The sequence below is a fragment of the Theropithecus gelada genome, chromosome 3 (assembly GCF_003255815.1).
Source record: "Theropithecus gelada isolate Dixy chromosome 3, Tgel_1.0, whole genome shotgun sequence".
NCBI classification, from domain to species: Eukaryota; Metazoa; Chordata; class Mammalia; order Primates; family Cercopithecidae; genus Theropithecus; species Theropithecus gelada.
The window spans coordinates 78,948,747-78,965,823 of NC_037670.1; the positions used below are offsets into that span (position 1 = coordinate 78,948,747).

At 39.2% G+C, this 17,077-nt stretch overlaps 1 protein-coding gene across 1 annotated transcript in view; it reads right to left on the reverse strand.

Annotated features, from left to right (window-relative positions):
• Window positions 1–4,229: 4,229 nt before the first annotated feature.
• The window catches only part of BBS9 (Bardet-Biedl syndrome 9), a 783,674-nt gene continuing 770,826 nt past the window's right edge, over window positions 4,230–17,077 (reverse strand). Inside the window, exon 24 of the mRNA XM_025379701.1 lies at window positions 4,230–4,447. Coding sequence (XP_025235486.1) covers window positions 4,443–4,447 — 5 coding nt within the window. The 3' untranslated portion in view covers window positions 4,230–4,442. The remainder of the gene's footprint in view (window positions 4,448–17,077) is intronic.

Genomic DNA, 17,077 nt, shown 5'->3' on the forward strand with positions numbered 1-17,077 from the left:
ACAAATGTGCCCAAGTTTACACAGCTGGTATATGGTGGAGTCTGGGTTTGAACCCAAGCATATTGATTGAGGAAAACTCATACCTTTAACCTCATCACTCCACAGCTTCCTTTTAGTCAGCGTTCCAGGCTGTGCTTCCAATATTTTTCTTTATACATGTTGATTGTCTATGCCACAAAGAAGTGACATTTTTCCATTAGTAATATAAATAGCAAAGAGGTATAAGCCAATGGGAGGTAAGCAATTGATTCTGCTCTCCATTATTGCCTTCATGCTTCTGTTGCTACACTACAAAACTTAATGGTTTAAGATAGCTATGTTAAAGGATAATTTTCAAAATAAGGCAAAACCATAATCTCATGTAGGTATAGGATGAGCACATGTTAAATAAAATGAAGGAAACAGAGAGATGGTGTAGTAACTAATTCAAAGAAGTCAAAGAAGCATAAATTTATATGGAGCAAAGGAATGCTGAAATGAAAGCAAAAATGGGACAAAACTGACTTTTGCAGGAAAAGAGAGTGCTGTTCCTCCACTGGGCAGAATTCATTTAAATGTGTATAGACAAGAATTATTTGCGATTGAGATCAGTTGTTTACAATTTCACAGAGTTGTGAAATAGCTCCTATAGAATTAGAATCTGGTAACTTGGAAGGGTGTGCTGTAGACAATGCTTAGTTTTCCATTGAATTTCTTGCCTATACCACAAACATTCACTTTCTCATGACTTTACAATTTGGGCTGGATTCAGCTGGGAAGTTCTGCTAGTTTCATCTGAGATCATTCCTGTGGCTATGATTATCTGAAGGTTTGACTGAGGCTGGATAGCACCCCCAACCAATTGGTGCTGGTTCTAAAATTTGTACCCACAGGGTTTTAATTTACAGAAGAGACTGAGTGACAACATGGAGAGGTTAAGGACCTTGAGAGAAGATTTTTGTTACTTACATTTCCCCAGAGAAGGGGGCACATCAAATCACGCAGGGCCACGTGGCGAAGAACTAGGTTTTGATTTAGAGGCAGAAATAAGAGTAAGGGGGAAGCCTAGACCTGAGATTTTATTGAGATTTTTGCAAAAAGACAAGGAAAGACAGAGTCAAAGCTTGGAATCATCTCATTTGAATAATTCTGGGGGGCTTTGAAACATGAAGACTGTCCCTGTTTGTCTGATACCTGGCCCTGGGTTGATTTAGGATGGGGGAGATATTGGCTTGGTGTGTGGGAGTTAGGTGAAGGGTGTTGGGGGACAGCACTGGGCCGAGCAGCCTCTGTGTGAAAGGCCAACACCCCCAGAAGTTAGCTAGCTCTGCAAGGGGCAGTGTCTCCCCAGGTCTGAAAGACCTGCAAGATGTCCAAACATCATAACAATACAGAAAATACAAAACATGATTAATACTGTGCTGTCATCAGCTGAGCCACTTCCATTCTCTTCCGAGTGGCCTCTCATTATCCAGTCCACTTCACTGGGTGTCCTGATATGGCAGCTGGGATCCAAGAGGGAGGGCAGAAGCTGGCAAGACCTCTAGAGGCCAAGGCTCAGAAATGACAACAGTGTCACTTCTACTGAATTCTGTAGGTCAAAGCAAGACACAGGGACAGCCCAGGCCCAAGGAGGTGAGAGAGAATCCTTTTTTATGTAAGAGAAGCCACAAAGAATTGGTGACCATAGTTAATCTACCCATAGAAATTTATCAAATCACTCACCAAATTTTATTGGAATTGCTTGTTGATATGGCCAACTCACACACTCACACACTAAATAAGATTCTTATGGGATAAGACTGTGCCTTGTTTATCTTTGTACTCAAGGGCCTGAAATACATTAAACACTATTTGTCCAAAGCTAATGGATGGGATGATCATTCAGATGGATGGAATTAAATGAGCAAAAATAAGGAAGCAAGAAAATACAACAACTGTTCAATTTCCCAAAGTTGTTCAATTTAGTGTATGATGGAGAGTAGAAAACAAAAGTTGTAAGAGCCTTGTATTCAAGCAAAGGACTTGGACTTAGTTCTTGGAAAATAAGATACCATGAAAGGTCTTTGAGTGAGAGAACGACTGGTACTGTTGTGCCTCTAACATTGCTTAAATTAACTGGTGGCTAGGCTGAGGGGCCAGTTTAATTATTTTGCCACAACAAAGACAAACGCTAAGGGGCACACTTACCTTGCAAGGGATGCAGTCAGTTGTCTTATGCGTCGACTTCTTGCCTCATCAGTTCTGTTGCAGAATGGCTTGAGTCAACTTGGTCATTCACAATTGTCCACTTCTTTTTGGTTGGGGCAAAGGCCAACCAAAGGCTCTTGAATACAAGGTTGGGGCAAAGGCCACTGTGCTCTAACAGTAGATCTTAGCTAACCTGAGTCCAATCAAGTCACATAATCCCTCGATGTTATGGTCAAATCTAAGACTGAATGAGAGTCTTGGGCCTAGGGTACCACTTGGGAGAGTACAAGTCTCTGGGCTTTCCACATTCTTATGCCTCTCATGCAAAAACAGAGGTACTCTGCTGTCCATTATTTCTAGTTAACTCACATATTTTATACACCACTCGTTTCACAAATGTATGCATTTCTAATATTATTTATGCTATTTAACAAATGTCCTGATATAAATCTTTAAACAGTTTTATTGAGGTATAATTCACATACCATATAATTCACCTACTGTTAGATCAACTAGTATAGATGAAAACATGATCCCTGTAGCTCTTGTGTGTTAGTTATCTATTGTTGTCACATAAAAAATTACCCCTAACCCTAATGGCTTAAAACAACTTTTGTAATCTCAGTTTCTGTGGGCCAGAAATCCAAACACAATTTATCAGGGTCCTCTGCTTTGGGGTATTTCACAAGCTGCAATCAAGGCGTCAGCTAGGTTCATAGTCATCTCACGGCTCAATGCAGAAGGATCAGCTTCCAAGGAAGGTGAGAGAGAGAGTGCTAGTAAGATGGAAGTCACAGTCTTTTATAACCTGATCTCTCAGAACATCTCCACACTTTTGCTATATTCTATTTGTTCAATCAAATTGCTTGGTCCAGCCCATACTCAAGGGGAGAGGAATACTGCACAAGGGTGGAAACACTGGGAGACTGCCTACCACACCTTATAATAACTTCCCATGGACTCTTGATTAGAGTCTTTCAAATGTTAACCAACCACCCTCTATTTTAGGTACAGAAGCAAATTAATGCAAGTATTTATCACCTTGAAGTTTATGTTGAAATATTTTAAAGTAAATTACAGACAAAATAACAAGTAATGCTACTCTATTTGCCCAAGACACCAAACTATATTTTTTAAAATTTCTATTAAAAATAATTTTATTTCTCAGTAGAGTTTCCTATGATCCCTGATCTTTACATTTATCTTACCAGTTTTACACGTCTTATTTCCATGTATGGCTTATAGAGAGGCAGAACAGGTTAAACTAAAAAAAAAAAAAAAATAGTCCCAAGACTTGAAAAGTTGAGTATTTTTTTATTACAAAATGTTTAAATCCACAATAAGGGACAACACAAAGTCACCAGGTAGTTACTGAGGTTGCCAAAATTATAGCTGGAGAAGACAGTTGACATTGAGGTCATTTTTTTCTAAGAAAATAGCCCTCAAATTTTTGTTTATCTTGAGTAGAGGAGGAAAAAAGAACAACAGGATTACTTATACTGAAAATAACCTACTCTCTCTTTGATATTAGAAACCATAAACTGCATATTTTGACAGGAAAGAAAATATACTTATTCAGGATGTAATCTTTAAAACCTGACATAAAATTGACAATTTTTGCTGGGTGACTTGGCTAATGCAATAAAATCATCTTTGTGTAGATGAGCTCTCAAACAAATCTCCTATGAGCCTGCATTGTGTAAAGGGTGGCAGAAGACAAAATGATGGACTCTCACCCCTGAACAAGATTAGGTTTCTTGGAAACATAGGACATATTGTTATCCTTTACTTTATTCAAATATGACTTGGATAGAAAATTATTCTTGGGGTACACAAACCACAGAAGGCTTTTGGATGGAACACAACTTTCAAAAATTAAATGATTCCAATCTTGTGAAGTTTCAGTTGGATTCATGTCCTTATAAAAGTCATTTTTATTCATCTTGGTAATTGTAAGGTCAAATTAAAAGTGAGCAGAGTGCAAACTTCTAAATCATGTTATTAAGCAGCCAAATTTATAAAATTTCCCATTATTAAGAAGAGGTATAGCCACTCAATGTTACTGGCAAAATCATTTTATTCTAAAAACAGCAACAACGATAGCAAACTTGTAAAATGGCTAAAATGAAAAGCAAAACAATTCATTTCCATCAACTCAATGTAGAAGAACAATGCTGCCACATAAACAGCAATAAGATGAAGACTTCTATTTCTTTTGGTGTAATTGAAAGCATCTTGATAAATGTCAGGTTGTCTATTGAATAAAATCCATGTCAACCTGTCACATAAAAATACAACATTTTTTTTTTCATAATCTCATGAAGTCAAGGCATTCCCTGGGCTTCAAGCTTGTTCCAGTGAGAAACAATAAGATCTTTATGCAGCTATTCACTTTGAGGTATAAATAACCAGAACCCCAGATAAGAAAATTATATTTACAGCCTAACTTTATTATTTTAAAATTGTTGTTTTTCTCCTTAGCAGGTCAGCTGACTGTGGATTGCTGGAAATCCCTGCACATTTTATCATGCCTGGGTCAGCAATATATTCTTGGCTTCAGAAACATTGATGTTGAAAACTGAACATCTGGTCTTCCCTTTCTACCCCCTCCCTTCTACCGTTTCTCCCCCAAATAATCAGCATTTCCTCCTTTGCTTCCCTGGCTTGAATAGCTTTAAAACTTGAATTTGGTGTATATTACATTATATTTATTTGGTTTTGAGCCACTTTGATACTACTTCCAGTTCTGTAAAGTTCTTAGTAGTGCCATTTCTGTTGTTCCTTTTTAGAAACCACTTAAAAGAAAGATTAAATGTTACTCTGAAGAGTTGGATTAATTGGTCACTAGTAAAAGGAATTATATTGTTGCCCAAGGTAAGAATCCTATTTCTTTCCTCTGACCTATTATGGATATTTTTAAAGCAGACCTAAATGGAAATCTTCCTATAATGACATTCTAGACCTGAAGCTTATTATTATTCTAGACCTGGAACTGAATGCAAAATGCAATGTGTATGTGTATGTATGTTTTCTTTTACTTGACTTTAATAAGTTTCTCAAAATGATCTATAAGCCTAATATTTTAAGAACCACATTTCTAAGCCAAGAAGATTCATCACTTACTTTATATAAACCCCCAAATTTCCTCCTTGAACCACTGGTAATTTTCACAGTGAGGGATACTGCTGAATATAAACTTGTCGGGTAGAATATAGAGAAAAGGCAAATTCAGAGTGATCCCACAGCATTCCCAAATGCATCCAAAATACTGGAGTGCAGGATGCAACCAGGATTACTTGAATTCCATTTGGATCCCCATAATTCCATTCTTTTTAAAAACAGGTCATTCTTTTCTTTATTATAATGAAACATTCTTTAATAATTCTTGCCTCTCTGGTTGAAGATGCTTTTGAAAAGCAAGACTTTAGTTGTATATTTTTTCTGGATTCCCTAGCAATATATTTTGCTGCAATCATTGAAAAATGTCATGCTCTCGCTGGGGTCTTCGCAGTCAATGGTAACTAAACATTTGATTGAGAAGTGTACTTTCTGTGGACTTTTTTAGGGTCACTGCGATGTGAACAGAACCCGCTAGAATATACACTTCTGCTGTTTCCTTTTAAAATAGGGCTGAGAATGGAAATAATGCCTTTCTAAGTGGAACTGAACTTCAACTTTGAAGAGATGCTATAGGTTTTTGAGGGAGCGAGAGCATGTGTCTGGAACCCAGCATCTCCATGTGGTTAACAGCTTCTAAAATTTATCTCATGTGTTTAAGGTTTTTTGTATAACTTTAAGGGACTTCACATTTCTAACCAGTGTGTTAACACTTACATTAAGACCACACTTACACACCCTTTTCTTACTTATGAGCAATTAAATGGTGTACTCACAAGAAAAATGTTACTTTATTTACAGTGCTGATGGAAAAATATTGGCAATGTGATAACTGTTACTATAAAAATATGACTTTTTAATACTTCTAAACTAACTTTTGAAAAAAGCTATGTCTTTTTTCTTTTTTTCAAGGCAAGGCTCTTGGAACCACTTGGTGAGTATATATTGAATATTTTACTTTCTTTTTTCTGTGAGACAGCAAAAAGTTCATCCAAATAGAACCATGCTTCTACCACATAAATCACTCAGAGAATCTGGTAACTTTCCATGTGATTCAGTTAAATCCTTTAAATCCCACAGGAGAATTTACTTGCTTTTGGCATATTTCACCATATTAGGAGGAAAACCAGTCTCCAGGGACGTGGTGGTTAATGAGAATGGGCCAAACGCAGATGTCCTAAACTCAGTTTTGTTAGCTTAGGCACTTTCAGATGGTGTTTCTCTTGGTCAAAGTTCCTCGAGAAGTTTCTTTTCTGTGGCCTACATTCCCGCTTAGGTCCCCCACAATGCCTTTAAAAGAACAGACCCTTTCCTTTTATAATTAAATATAGGATTTAAATGCAGAGGGGCGTTAACATGTTAAACTAAACCCAGCCTTATCTAACATCAGGATGGGTAGGTTTGAGGGCACAGCAAGAGATGCAGGGAGAGGAGAAGACAGCAAGACACTCGCTGAGAAGTGGAGGGGCTGAGGGAAGCAAACCGTTTTCCAGCTTCTCAATTTTGCCCAAGGTTGGCCCACGTGTTAGTGGATTCTACGAGCTGAGATAGAAATCCTCTTCTAGAGGTGGTTGATATTATATGGGTTGTGTAAACTCTAAACAACTTTCAGCCAGAAGGCTTTTGCATCCTGCATATTTTTAAGTTTTATTACATAAATATGAAAGCACAATGCCCAGGAAAGAGGTGTCCTGTGTCCTAAGAAGAGTCACTGTTTGTTCATAGATGCTCAGATCATGACTCACCTGCTTTTCAAAAGACTTTTCTTTCAAGTGAATGTAAATGGGGTGGAGGAAGGGAGAGAAGGAGACAAAATCAGGGACAGAATGCCATCCACTATAAATTATATTGATGCCACAATGAAAAGAAATAGCTCCTCTGCAAGACTTCACATATTCAAGTCAACAAACGGCCAAGTGTTGTAAATATTTCCCAGTTCCATTGATTTGAGAGTAAATTTTAAAAATCATTTTGGGGCTCTCTGCCAAAGGTAGTAGAAGTCCAGCCTCTCCCAGGATCAGACTGGTCATTGGTCATCTCCACTCCTGGAAGAGTTTCAAACATCTGTACTTTCAGACTGGAGGAAATAAGGTAAGGAAGGAAACAAAAAGCAATGTTTTCAGCGTGTGGCCTCTTACTGTACCCTCTTGAGCAACCTTAGTAGATCCTGATGAGACCCCCGCTTCCCTTTCTTTTTGAGAATTTCTTCCACAGAAAATTTTGCATAGCAGAGCTACAGAATTTAGAGAATTTCTAAATATGTGCTTGATCTCTTTTGAAACTCAATAGACCCACTAGCAGGGAAAAGAAGAAAAGTACTGCATTCCGTCTAACCCAAGGGGGGCTTGGATCACCTAACCCAGATTCCCCAGGGCTCATGCTGAGGTTCATTCTTCCTTAATTCAAAACATGGATTGGGTCTTGAAGGCTGAATGCGAAGTCTCAAGTTAGATAATAAGGTGCCATTTGTCCAGGGAGAGAGACAAAGCAAAACAGAAGAATGTGAATAGATACCAAGGCATGCCAACGAGGGTCCTGTGCTTGTCCCCTGAGTGTAGTTAGGTGAAATACTTAAAGCCTGACCCTGTGGCCTGAGACCAGGCAGCCAACGTGGGAGAGAATTGCTCCTTCAAAAGTTAGTGCTTAAATTAACTGCCCCCATCCCCACCACAGCCTCAGGTGTTGTAAAAACTGGATTAATCTAAGGTCTTTTTAACCCCCTACTTTGCATACATATTTAAATTCTGGGGCTCCAAGCCAACATTCCCCAGTGGACCACCTTATCCTTTGTTAATTGAAAAAATAAACAGTTCTGTGGTAGTGGAGAGGGGCGTTTTCACAGAAACGTCTTTGATGCTGAGGCTGCTTTAGGGATACATTTCCTGTGCCTTCCATGAAGTTCAGCACAAGACAGACTCAAGGACCTCAAAAAAACAAAGGGGCAACCAATAGTCAGGACCCAAAGTGTTTTCTATAAAGGCAATTGACGGGTGGTTAGACTCACCCTGACTCAGGTTAAATCCAGGAGTGGTGAGGGGTTTGGGGAATAACAGCCTATGCATTCAACACTGCCCAGAAGTCAGAGCTCGGCACAGTGTGGGTGTGATGAACACACGCACACCAGGCTACTGCTTCTCCTCTCTTGAAGTGGTGACAGCTTATGAAATTCTAGCCGCTACTGCTGATTCAGCGGAAGGAATCCATGGAATGTTATTGTCAACCTACTATTTCTCCATCTATACCCACCATGGGCCATGGGAAAGAAAAGTTTATCAATATTGCATTTGTTTTTATTTGGTGTGAGAGGTGGAGGGAAGCTGGCATGTGCCTATAACACACAGTTATATTAATTTGACAGGATTTAAATAAGCATAAAGACCTAGCGGGGTGTTACTTTCCCCTCTGCAAAGGATTTTTTCCAAAGGGGTGAAGAACATACATTCTCAAGGTGTCTGCTGGACCCCTATTGGCTTCTGTAGAAAAGACCTAGAGCCAACAAACAGAATACAGGCTTTATTGAAGACTTACCTATCGGGTGGTCCAGGGACAGCGGACTAGGCAAGAAGACCTACTATCATTTGTAAAAAGTATGCAGTGTATACAGCATTTTGGCTTAGCAACCTCCACCTAGCAACCTCCATTTAACCCAAAACTAAGGGCCTTCCTCTCCCTACATGACCTGTATTTCAAGGAATGGGCCAAGATTTCAGATATTCCTCATAAAGAAGGAGTGAATCTCCAGGTTGGCCACTCCCGTATTCCTTAGCTTGAAACTGAAAAAAAAATCTTCCTAGATCATACGGTCATTCTCTGGGTTTGCTTAAGTTGTTGCTGTCAGGTGCATCTGCCATACACATGGTAGAAAGAGATGCTTTAATGTGTGGTAAAATAAGAAGCATAGTTTTGTAGACTCTGCAACTGGATGGACTAACCTGTTAACAGGCCCATACCAGTAATCTGAGAGCACACAGTCCAGTGTGCTAGCTAAAAGCACCTGTGCTCAAGTCAGGCCACCTTGGGTTCAAATCCTGACTTCTGTCACTTACGTGGATGACAGTCTTCAGAGTCTCTAAGAAGCAGACCCCAAGGCAAAGATTCAAGTGATTCATCAACAAAGAACTCCCCAGGGAAAGTGGTAAATGTTTAAGAAGCCCACTACAGAAGGAGAAGTAAAGACATGTGATTTCGGTTGAAGGCCAGTCCCAACCTGATTCTCAGGGAGCTCAGACGTATAAATTGCACCCCAGAATTCATCCAGAGGCAAAGAAGCTGATCTTCTGTTCACCATTTGGTCATCAGCTAGTGGATGGAAGTTCAGTAATCAACTCCTGGATGCTTGGGTACAGGTGAGGCGACCATGGCAGCCCACAGGCAAGCCTTTGAAGAATTTTCCAACCATAAACCCTTGGCAGCAAGGCACGTGGAACTGGGGAATAGTTGCAGAGCACTGGTGATCATGACCACATGGGCACTTGACAGGGGTGCCAAGGGTATTCACTGTAGTGAGTATGGACACACTTCCTAATTTCTCTGGGTCTCAGTTTCCTTCTATAGAAAATGGGGATAGGGTTGGGCCTGGTGGCCCACGCCTATAATCCCAGCACTTTGGGAGGCCAAGGCGGGTGGATTGCCTGAGGTCAGGAGTTCGAGACCAGCCTGACCAACTTGGAGAAACCCCATCTCTGCTAAAAATACAAAAATTATCCAGAGCCAGGCATGGTGGCACGTGCCTGTAATCCTAGCTACTCAGGAGGCTGAGGCAGAATTGCTTGAACCCAGGAGGCAGAGGTTGCAGTGAGCTGAGATCGCACCACTGCGATCCAGCCTGGGCGACAGAGCTAGACTCCCTCTCAAAAAAAAAAAAAAAAGGAAAATGGGAATATTTGTATTAACTTAGGACAACTGTAATAATGACATGGAGATGCCACATGTAAAATGCTCAGAACCTGACATAGAGTAAGGGTTCGATTAAACATCGTCCATGATATTCTCCTGCTAGACTACAAACTCCACAAGAGTGAGGAGAGCATCTTCCTCATTATCACTGTATCCCCACTCCCTAGAAAAATGCCAGATACAGAGGACGCACTCAGTAAATACCTGAACAGCTTTTGGTTGGTAAGAAAACAACATGGGGATACACGAGACTTTCTCAAAGATAGAGAAGTAAAGTCAATTATGATGGGAGAGTAACCTCAAGGCAGTTCAGAAATTCTGTATTTGACAATTGGCAGAAGCAGAGTTCTCATGTGGGGAAGGGTAAGTACATGAAAGTGATCATCGATACTTACTAAAAAAGACTTTTATTTGCAAAAATCAAAACCTATTTTCTCCAAGTTTAGAGAAGGAACCAGAATAGAGTCTTCTGCACTGGCTTCATGCATTGCACCCACAAAGATCAGAGCAGCAGTTTGACCAAGTCGTAGAATCTAAGAGAGGACTGTCTAGTCCAGTCGTTCTCACATTTTTTGATTCCAGGGCCTCTTTACATTATTAAAAAATACTAGGCCGGGAGCAGTGGCTCATGCCTGTAATCCCAGCACTTTGGGAGGCCGAGGCGGGCAGATCACGAAATCAGGAGTTCGAGACCAGCCTGGCCATCATAGTGAAACCCCACCTCTACTAAAAATACAAAAATTAGCTGAGTGTGGTGGCAGGCCTCTGTAGTCCCAGTTACTCAGGAGGCTGAGGCAGGAGAATCGCTTGAACCCGGGAGGCAGAGGTTGCAGTGAGCCGAGACCATGCCATTGCACTCCAGCCTGGGTGAGAGTGAGACTCCGTCTCAAAAACAAACAAACAAAAATTTACTAAGGACTCCAAAGAGCTTAGTTTATATGGAGTATAGCTATCAATATTTTCCACATTAGAAACTGAAACTGAGAAAAATTTTAAATATTAATTACTTAACTGTAAAGTAATAATTACATGTTAAAGTAAATAATACATTTTATGAAAAATAGCTATATTTTCCAAAACAGAAAAAAATGAGAAAATAGAGGCATTGTTTTATATATTTTGAAATTTCTTTAATATCCGACTCAATAAAGACAGCAGGATTCTCCTGTCTGCTTCTGTATTCCTTCCTTTGCAATATGTTGTTTTGGTTGAGGTATGGAAAGAAAATCCAGCTTCACATAGTTACATAGTTGGAAAAGGAGGAATATGTTCCAATTTTTTCAAATAATTTTGGATATTTGTATTTCACTGTAACTCCAAAACTCTACACATTAGTTTTCATAAAGGTGAGTTGCAGAATAGAATTTGAAATCAGGTAATTGAACATTTTATACTCCATTACATTAAATCCGTTGCCTATCTTGCATTTTGGGTGTATTATTTTATCCATACATGATTTTATAACATAATACATTGGAAAATATTACACTGAGTTATGCAAATCTTCCCAATGTTAACACTTTTCATTTACAGTATTTTAAAATACCATTTAAAAATAATGCCACTGATCCTATCAGAAAACTCTTTAAGTATTGAGAAACTTTCAAGCTCAGAGTAAAAGTAAAAGTTTTCCAAATTCAGTTTTCAGTTGAAAGCTCAAATTTGCACTGTCCTAATTACCATTGAGACTGAGAAGCCATCCCCGACCCTCCCAGGCTGGCTCAGAGACCCTCCTGGAACAGCATCCCTTCCTGGCCTCTGGCGCAACACTTGCCACATTCTATTGAGATTATCTACTTTGGTCACTGTGTCTCTCACTAGACCATGAGCTCCTTCCAAGCAGAATTATGTCTTCTATCTCCTTGTCCTTAGTACCTCACACATAAACATTACTCAGTGAGGGCATGATTGAATAAATCCCTGGGAGTGATGAATGCAATGACTACAGGAATCTGTCTCACATTCCCAGACAGGAGATTTTGTTATCATGTAAATCCTATGCATGATTGAAAATGTAAGCCAAGCTGAAGTTGCCTTACAAACATAGATGTCACAGGGGTGATGCAAAAACACACACCAAAGAAATAAAGGTCTCTCTGCCGCTGGGGCAAGGGCCCAGAATAAAAAGGCCAAATGGAAGGACGAACAAAAGACAGACCCTGTGAAGTGGGCAGCAGAGTGGGTGGGTCATACATGGGGCATGAAACCATTTGTGGGGGAAGGGAATAGAAGGAGGTTTGAAAGGAAACAGAAAATAAGGAATGGGAAGCACAAGTCCAGCCAGAAGGAAAGAAGAAAACAGGAGGCAACAAGACTAAAGGATGGCAGAAAAGTTGAGGAAGAAAAGAATAACCAGAGCCCAGCCCTCACTGGGCAGCCACAGACAGAATAAGAAAGGGGCAGAGACAGTAAGGAGAGGTGGATGTGAGCACAGCAGATGGACGGCAAAGAGAATACTTTGAGATATTTTTCGTGCAGAATTGGTCTACCCCCTAAATTCCTCACAGTCCCACCCCACCTCCTGGCCCCAAATTCATGTTTACTTATGCAATGAAATTGTGTCTCTGCATTTGTCTACACTGGAGAGAAGGCCTTCTCTTACGCAGATATTTTTCTACTCACTTTCAAGAAGCCCTGAGTGACCTTTTCTGTAGGACCACATTTGCAACCATCTACATTTGGTCCATAAAGATTTTGTGTATTTGTCCTCTGTGTCCAGGACCCAGTGGTTATACCAGAGAATTTTATCCCCGAGCCCTGCCTGACAATACAACAAAACTGACATCAAGGACGAGTGAAGGGACAATGAACCGGACAGTCTATAACCAGCATGGAACACTACTGTATGAGTCAGTGTCTCCTGATGAACATCTGTTACATAGGATTGTAATAGCCATGGCATGAGAATAAGTTAGGGACACTCAGGGTTAAAGAAAATTCAACAGGCTTCTTTATTGCAGGGATTCTCAAAGGTAATCTTCACACTGGGAAGACAGCACACTGTATTTCCCCAGTTTATTTACGAACAAGACTTTTTTTTGCTGAGCAACTGTCTCCCAGGATAAGCCCCTGAAGACTACAGTTTGGAAACATTAGTATAAACTCTAATGGCAGAGAGACGGTCTGTGAGGCCTCAGAAGCTCCTGGACAGGTTGGAAAGCCACAGACTTAAAAATGATTTCTAACAAGTGTTAAGATACTTCTGTTCCCTTGGGGTCCCTTCTGCAAATTTCCAATAATCCATTAACCTAGAGTCAGCTTTTCAGGTCAGGTTATTACCACCATAGACAGACCAAGGCAGAGATGAAGTCCAAGGCTAGAAAACATCAGAGGGAGTTCTTCCCCATGCCAGGTGCACCCTCTCCCAGGAGCCTGCATGGCTGGCTCTCTTTCCTCCCTCACATCTCCTCAAAGATCAACATCATCTCTTCACCGGGTCCTTCTCTGACTGCCCAGTCTAGAATTACAGACCCATTCCCCCGTGCTCCCTCTCTCTGCTGCATTTTTTTCCATCCTCCTTCTCAACATCTAACATTCTGTATAATTTAGTTATTTATTTAGTTTCATTACTGTCTGCCTCTACCAGAATGCAGGCTCCACAAGGGCAGGAATTTTCATCTCTCTTGCTTACAACCGAATCTCCAGCATCGAAAGCAATGTCTGGGGCACATCAGCCACTCCATAAATCTTTGTTGAGTGAATGAATAAATGAATACAAGAAAGAAGGAATGCTGGGTTTTTAATTGAGGTTATGGAGCATGTTCCACATTTCTTTGTCACATCCCTCCATCCTCCAGCCTCTGAGCCTCTGGGTCTCAGCGGGCTAAGCAGTCACGGAGATCACATTCTGATCCTGTGACACGGCCTCCACTTCAGCCCTCTCAAGCCCTGGGTGTTTGGTATCCTGGAGGTGAAACAGCAGCAGACTTTGCGTTTCCAAGGCTTTGTCACTCCGCGACATCACACAGTCACCCACAACAGGCCAGCTTGCAAAATTGTTAAGGAGCCTGAGGATATTATTTTCATTTCCACACAAACATAAATGATCAGATATAAATGTGGAGCTGCTGCTCTGGAAAATAACCATCAACCATCAAGGCAATGTGGCATAGTTTCCTTAATATTCCTCCAAATACTCCATATTTAGGGTATGTGCTAATTTCTCTCTCTTATAAGCAACTATTTTTTTTTTTTTTTTTTTTATGGAGGCTCACTGTGTCGCCCAGGCGAGTGCAGTGGCGTGATATCGACTCACTGCAATCTCCGCTTCCTGGGTTCAAGTAATTCTCCTGCCTCAGCCTCCCAAGTGGCTGGGATTACAGGCACCTGCCACCATGCCCAATCAACATTTTAGGATATAACTCTTTTACATTTAGTTAATGTATTTGTGGAACATATTTAAAAACATAAGTACTGAATCAAAATTTATGGACCTTTTCAGTCTTTTAATACATAGTTCTAAATTTCTTCCTAAAAGAATTAACAGTGAAGGACAACACATCATTTTCATGCAACGGATATTTTAATTTCATGTAAAAGAATACCAACATTTTAAGTAGGAATTTACATTCTCCTTTGAGAATATAAAGCCCTTATCTTATTCACTGTTTAATCGCTACAGCCTTGTGCATAACTGATGCTCAATAACTATTTGTTGAATAAATGAAACAACACTGATGAATTTTTATTGAGTTTTCGGATCAATTTCTATACAAGGCAATTTTTTAAATTCTAAACTTTTTCTTATTATTTATGTTACCAATATTGTCTTCATCAAAGTCAATTCTTTGAGCTTAAATTGCATGATCAATTTTTGAATTATCAATAAAGATGTTTTTCTCTGTATTAAGCATTGCAAATTAAAGCCATTGTCTACTACAGATTTTATTCTGTGATTATTTATTTCCATCAAGTTCAATTTCCTGAGGTCAATTATTCAGATTAACATTTTAAAAGATGTTTGTTTTTATTCTTCCATCAATTTTAGTCAAAACCAGTGTTACCATGTATAGTTTAACTATGAACTATTTTATTTTATTTTGAGTATTTCTTACCTAAGTTATTCATTTTTGGTGAATTTTTGTAGTTTTTAATCTTACAAACAAGAAGTGACTTTTTAGGCAGTTAATCATACAACACTGAATCTTTAGTAATATATAGTATGAATTGAATAACAGTTTTTATTTTATTAAACTATCACAAAATCGTGATTCCTCTCAGATCCTGGAAGGTTGTTCTTTTATGAAAGTACCCTATCACCCTCAAAATCTTCTCTCGACTTTTGTGAATTCTGAAAGTTGCTATGGTAAAGTCAACACATCCTTGGGTAAAAATATAACGAGTGCAAACATTGGGGTCAAAATGTTCTGCTTTGGATTAGAAAAGGCTCAATGCAAGATGTTAAATTTCAGTTAGGCATGGAAGAATAATTAAGATTTGCTGCCAGAAGGAAGGAATACAGATGGTTTTCATGCAGCTACTTTGCTCCGTAACTTTGACTCCACCGTTTGACCAGGTGGTAGTCTGATCCCACCCTTCTAGCCCATTTTGACTCATGTTTATGTATTTTTCATCCAAATTTTGCCAACACTGACAAATCATTTTCTCATAAAATCTTTCTTGGATGAAATGTATTTTCTGAATCAAATGCTATTAAATCATTTTACTTTTTTGAAATTATATACCACACATTTAAACTTTTTAAAATAGTTTTTCCATTTTCATTTTTGTTCTGAAGTTTTATCAGATTATTTTCCTTGTACGATTTAAGATTTTGTGCAACACTTTTTTTATTATTTTTAAAGAAAAAGGGTTTAATTGACTCACAGTTCTGCATGACTGGGGAGGCCTCAGGAAACTTACAATCATGGCGGAAGGCACCTCTTCACAGGGCATCAGGAGAGAGAATGAGAGCCAGCAGAGGAAATGCCAGATACTTATAAAACCATCAGATCTCATGAGACTCACTCATTATCATGAGAATAGTATGAGGGAAACCGCCCCCGTGACTCAATTACCACCACCTCGTCCCATCCTTGGGCACTTAGGGATTATGGAGATTATAATTCAAGGTGAGATTTGGGTGGGGACACAGAGCCAAACCATACATTTTCAACTGAGCTACTTTTTTGTGCTGGGCACTGTTCTAGATACTGGGATATAGGAATAAATAAGACAGATACAGATTCCGGCACTCATGGAATTTAATATTGAATCATGAATCAGGGCTTTGTTATTGTCTAGAAATAATTTTAGCATAATAATCTCTTCCTATGTGAGTTTTCCTCTGGAGGCCACTATTTCTAACAAGTTCAATGTTTTTGCTCCAATTTTACTTATTTAGTTTTGGTTAAGAAGACTTGATTCTTCTATCAGTTTTTTTGTTTATTCATCTGTATCTTGCCATGTAAAATTTTAGTTGTGGACAGTTTTATTTCATGTTGGTTATTTCAAGTCTATTTTTTTCCTAAGCCAATTTTTGCAGTATCCAATATGACCAACTTGATATGGTCTTTTAGATGATTTTCGTTTATAACAAGTTTTACCACTTGTAGATTGTGGCCATTGTCAGTTTTATTTTGTATTGATAATTTCTGAAAAGCCAAAATTTTCTCAAACTACTCAGTAAAAGAGCCCTTTGGTTAAATATGCAGTGTCAAAACTTCAGAGTATACATATTTTTAAATCCTTATCAAAATAGTCTGATTTTGTGAATTGTGATTCTAGACTTCTTATTTTGAAAGAATGGAATGAGAAAACATGAGTCATGGATGTTTACAATGGCACTTCTTAGATTTTGATGTGCACATGAATAATGTGGGCTCATGATAAAATGCAAATCCTCATTCAGTGAGTCTGGGTAGGGCCTGACACTCGGCATTTCCAACAACTTCCC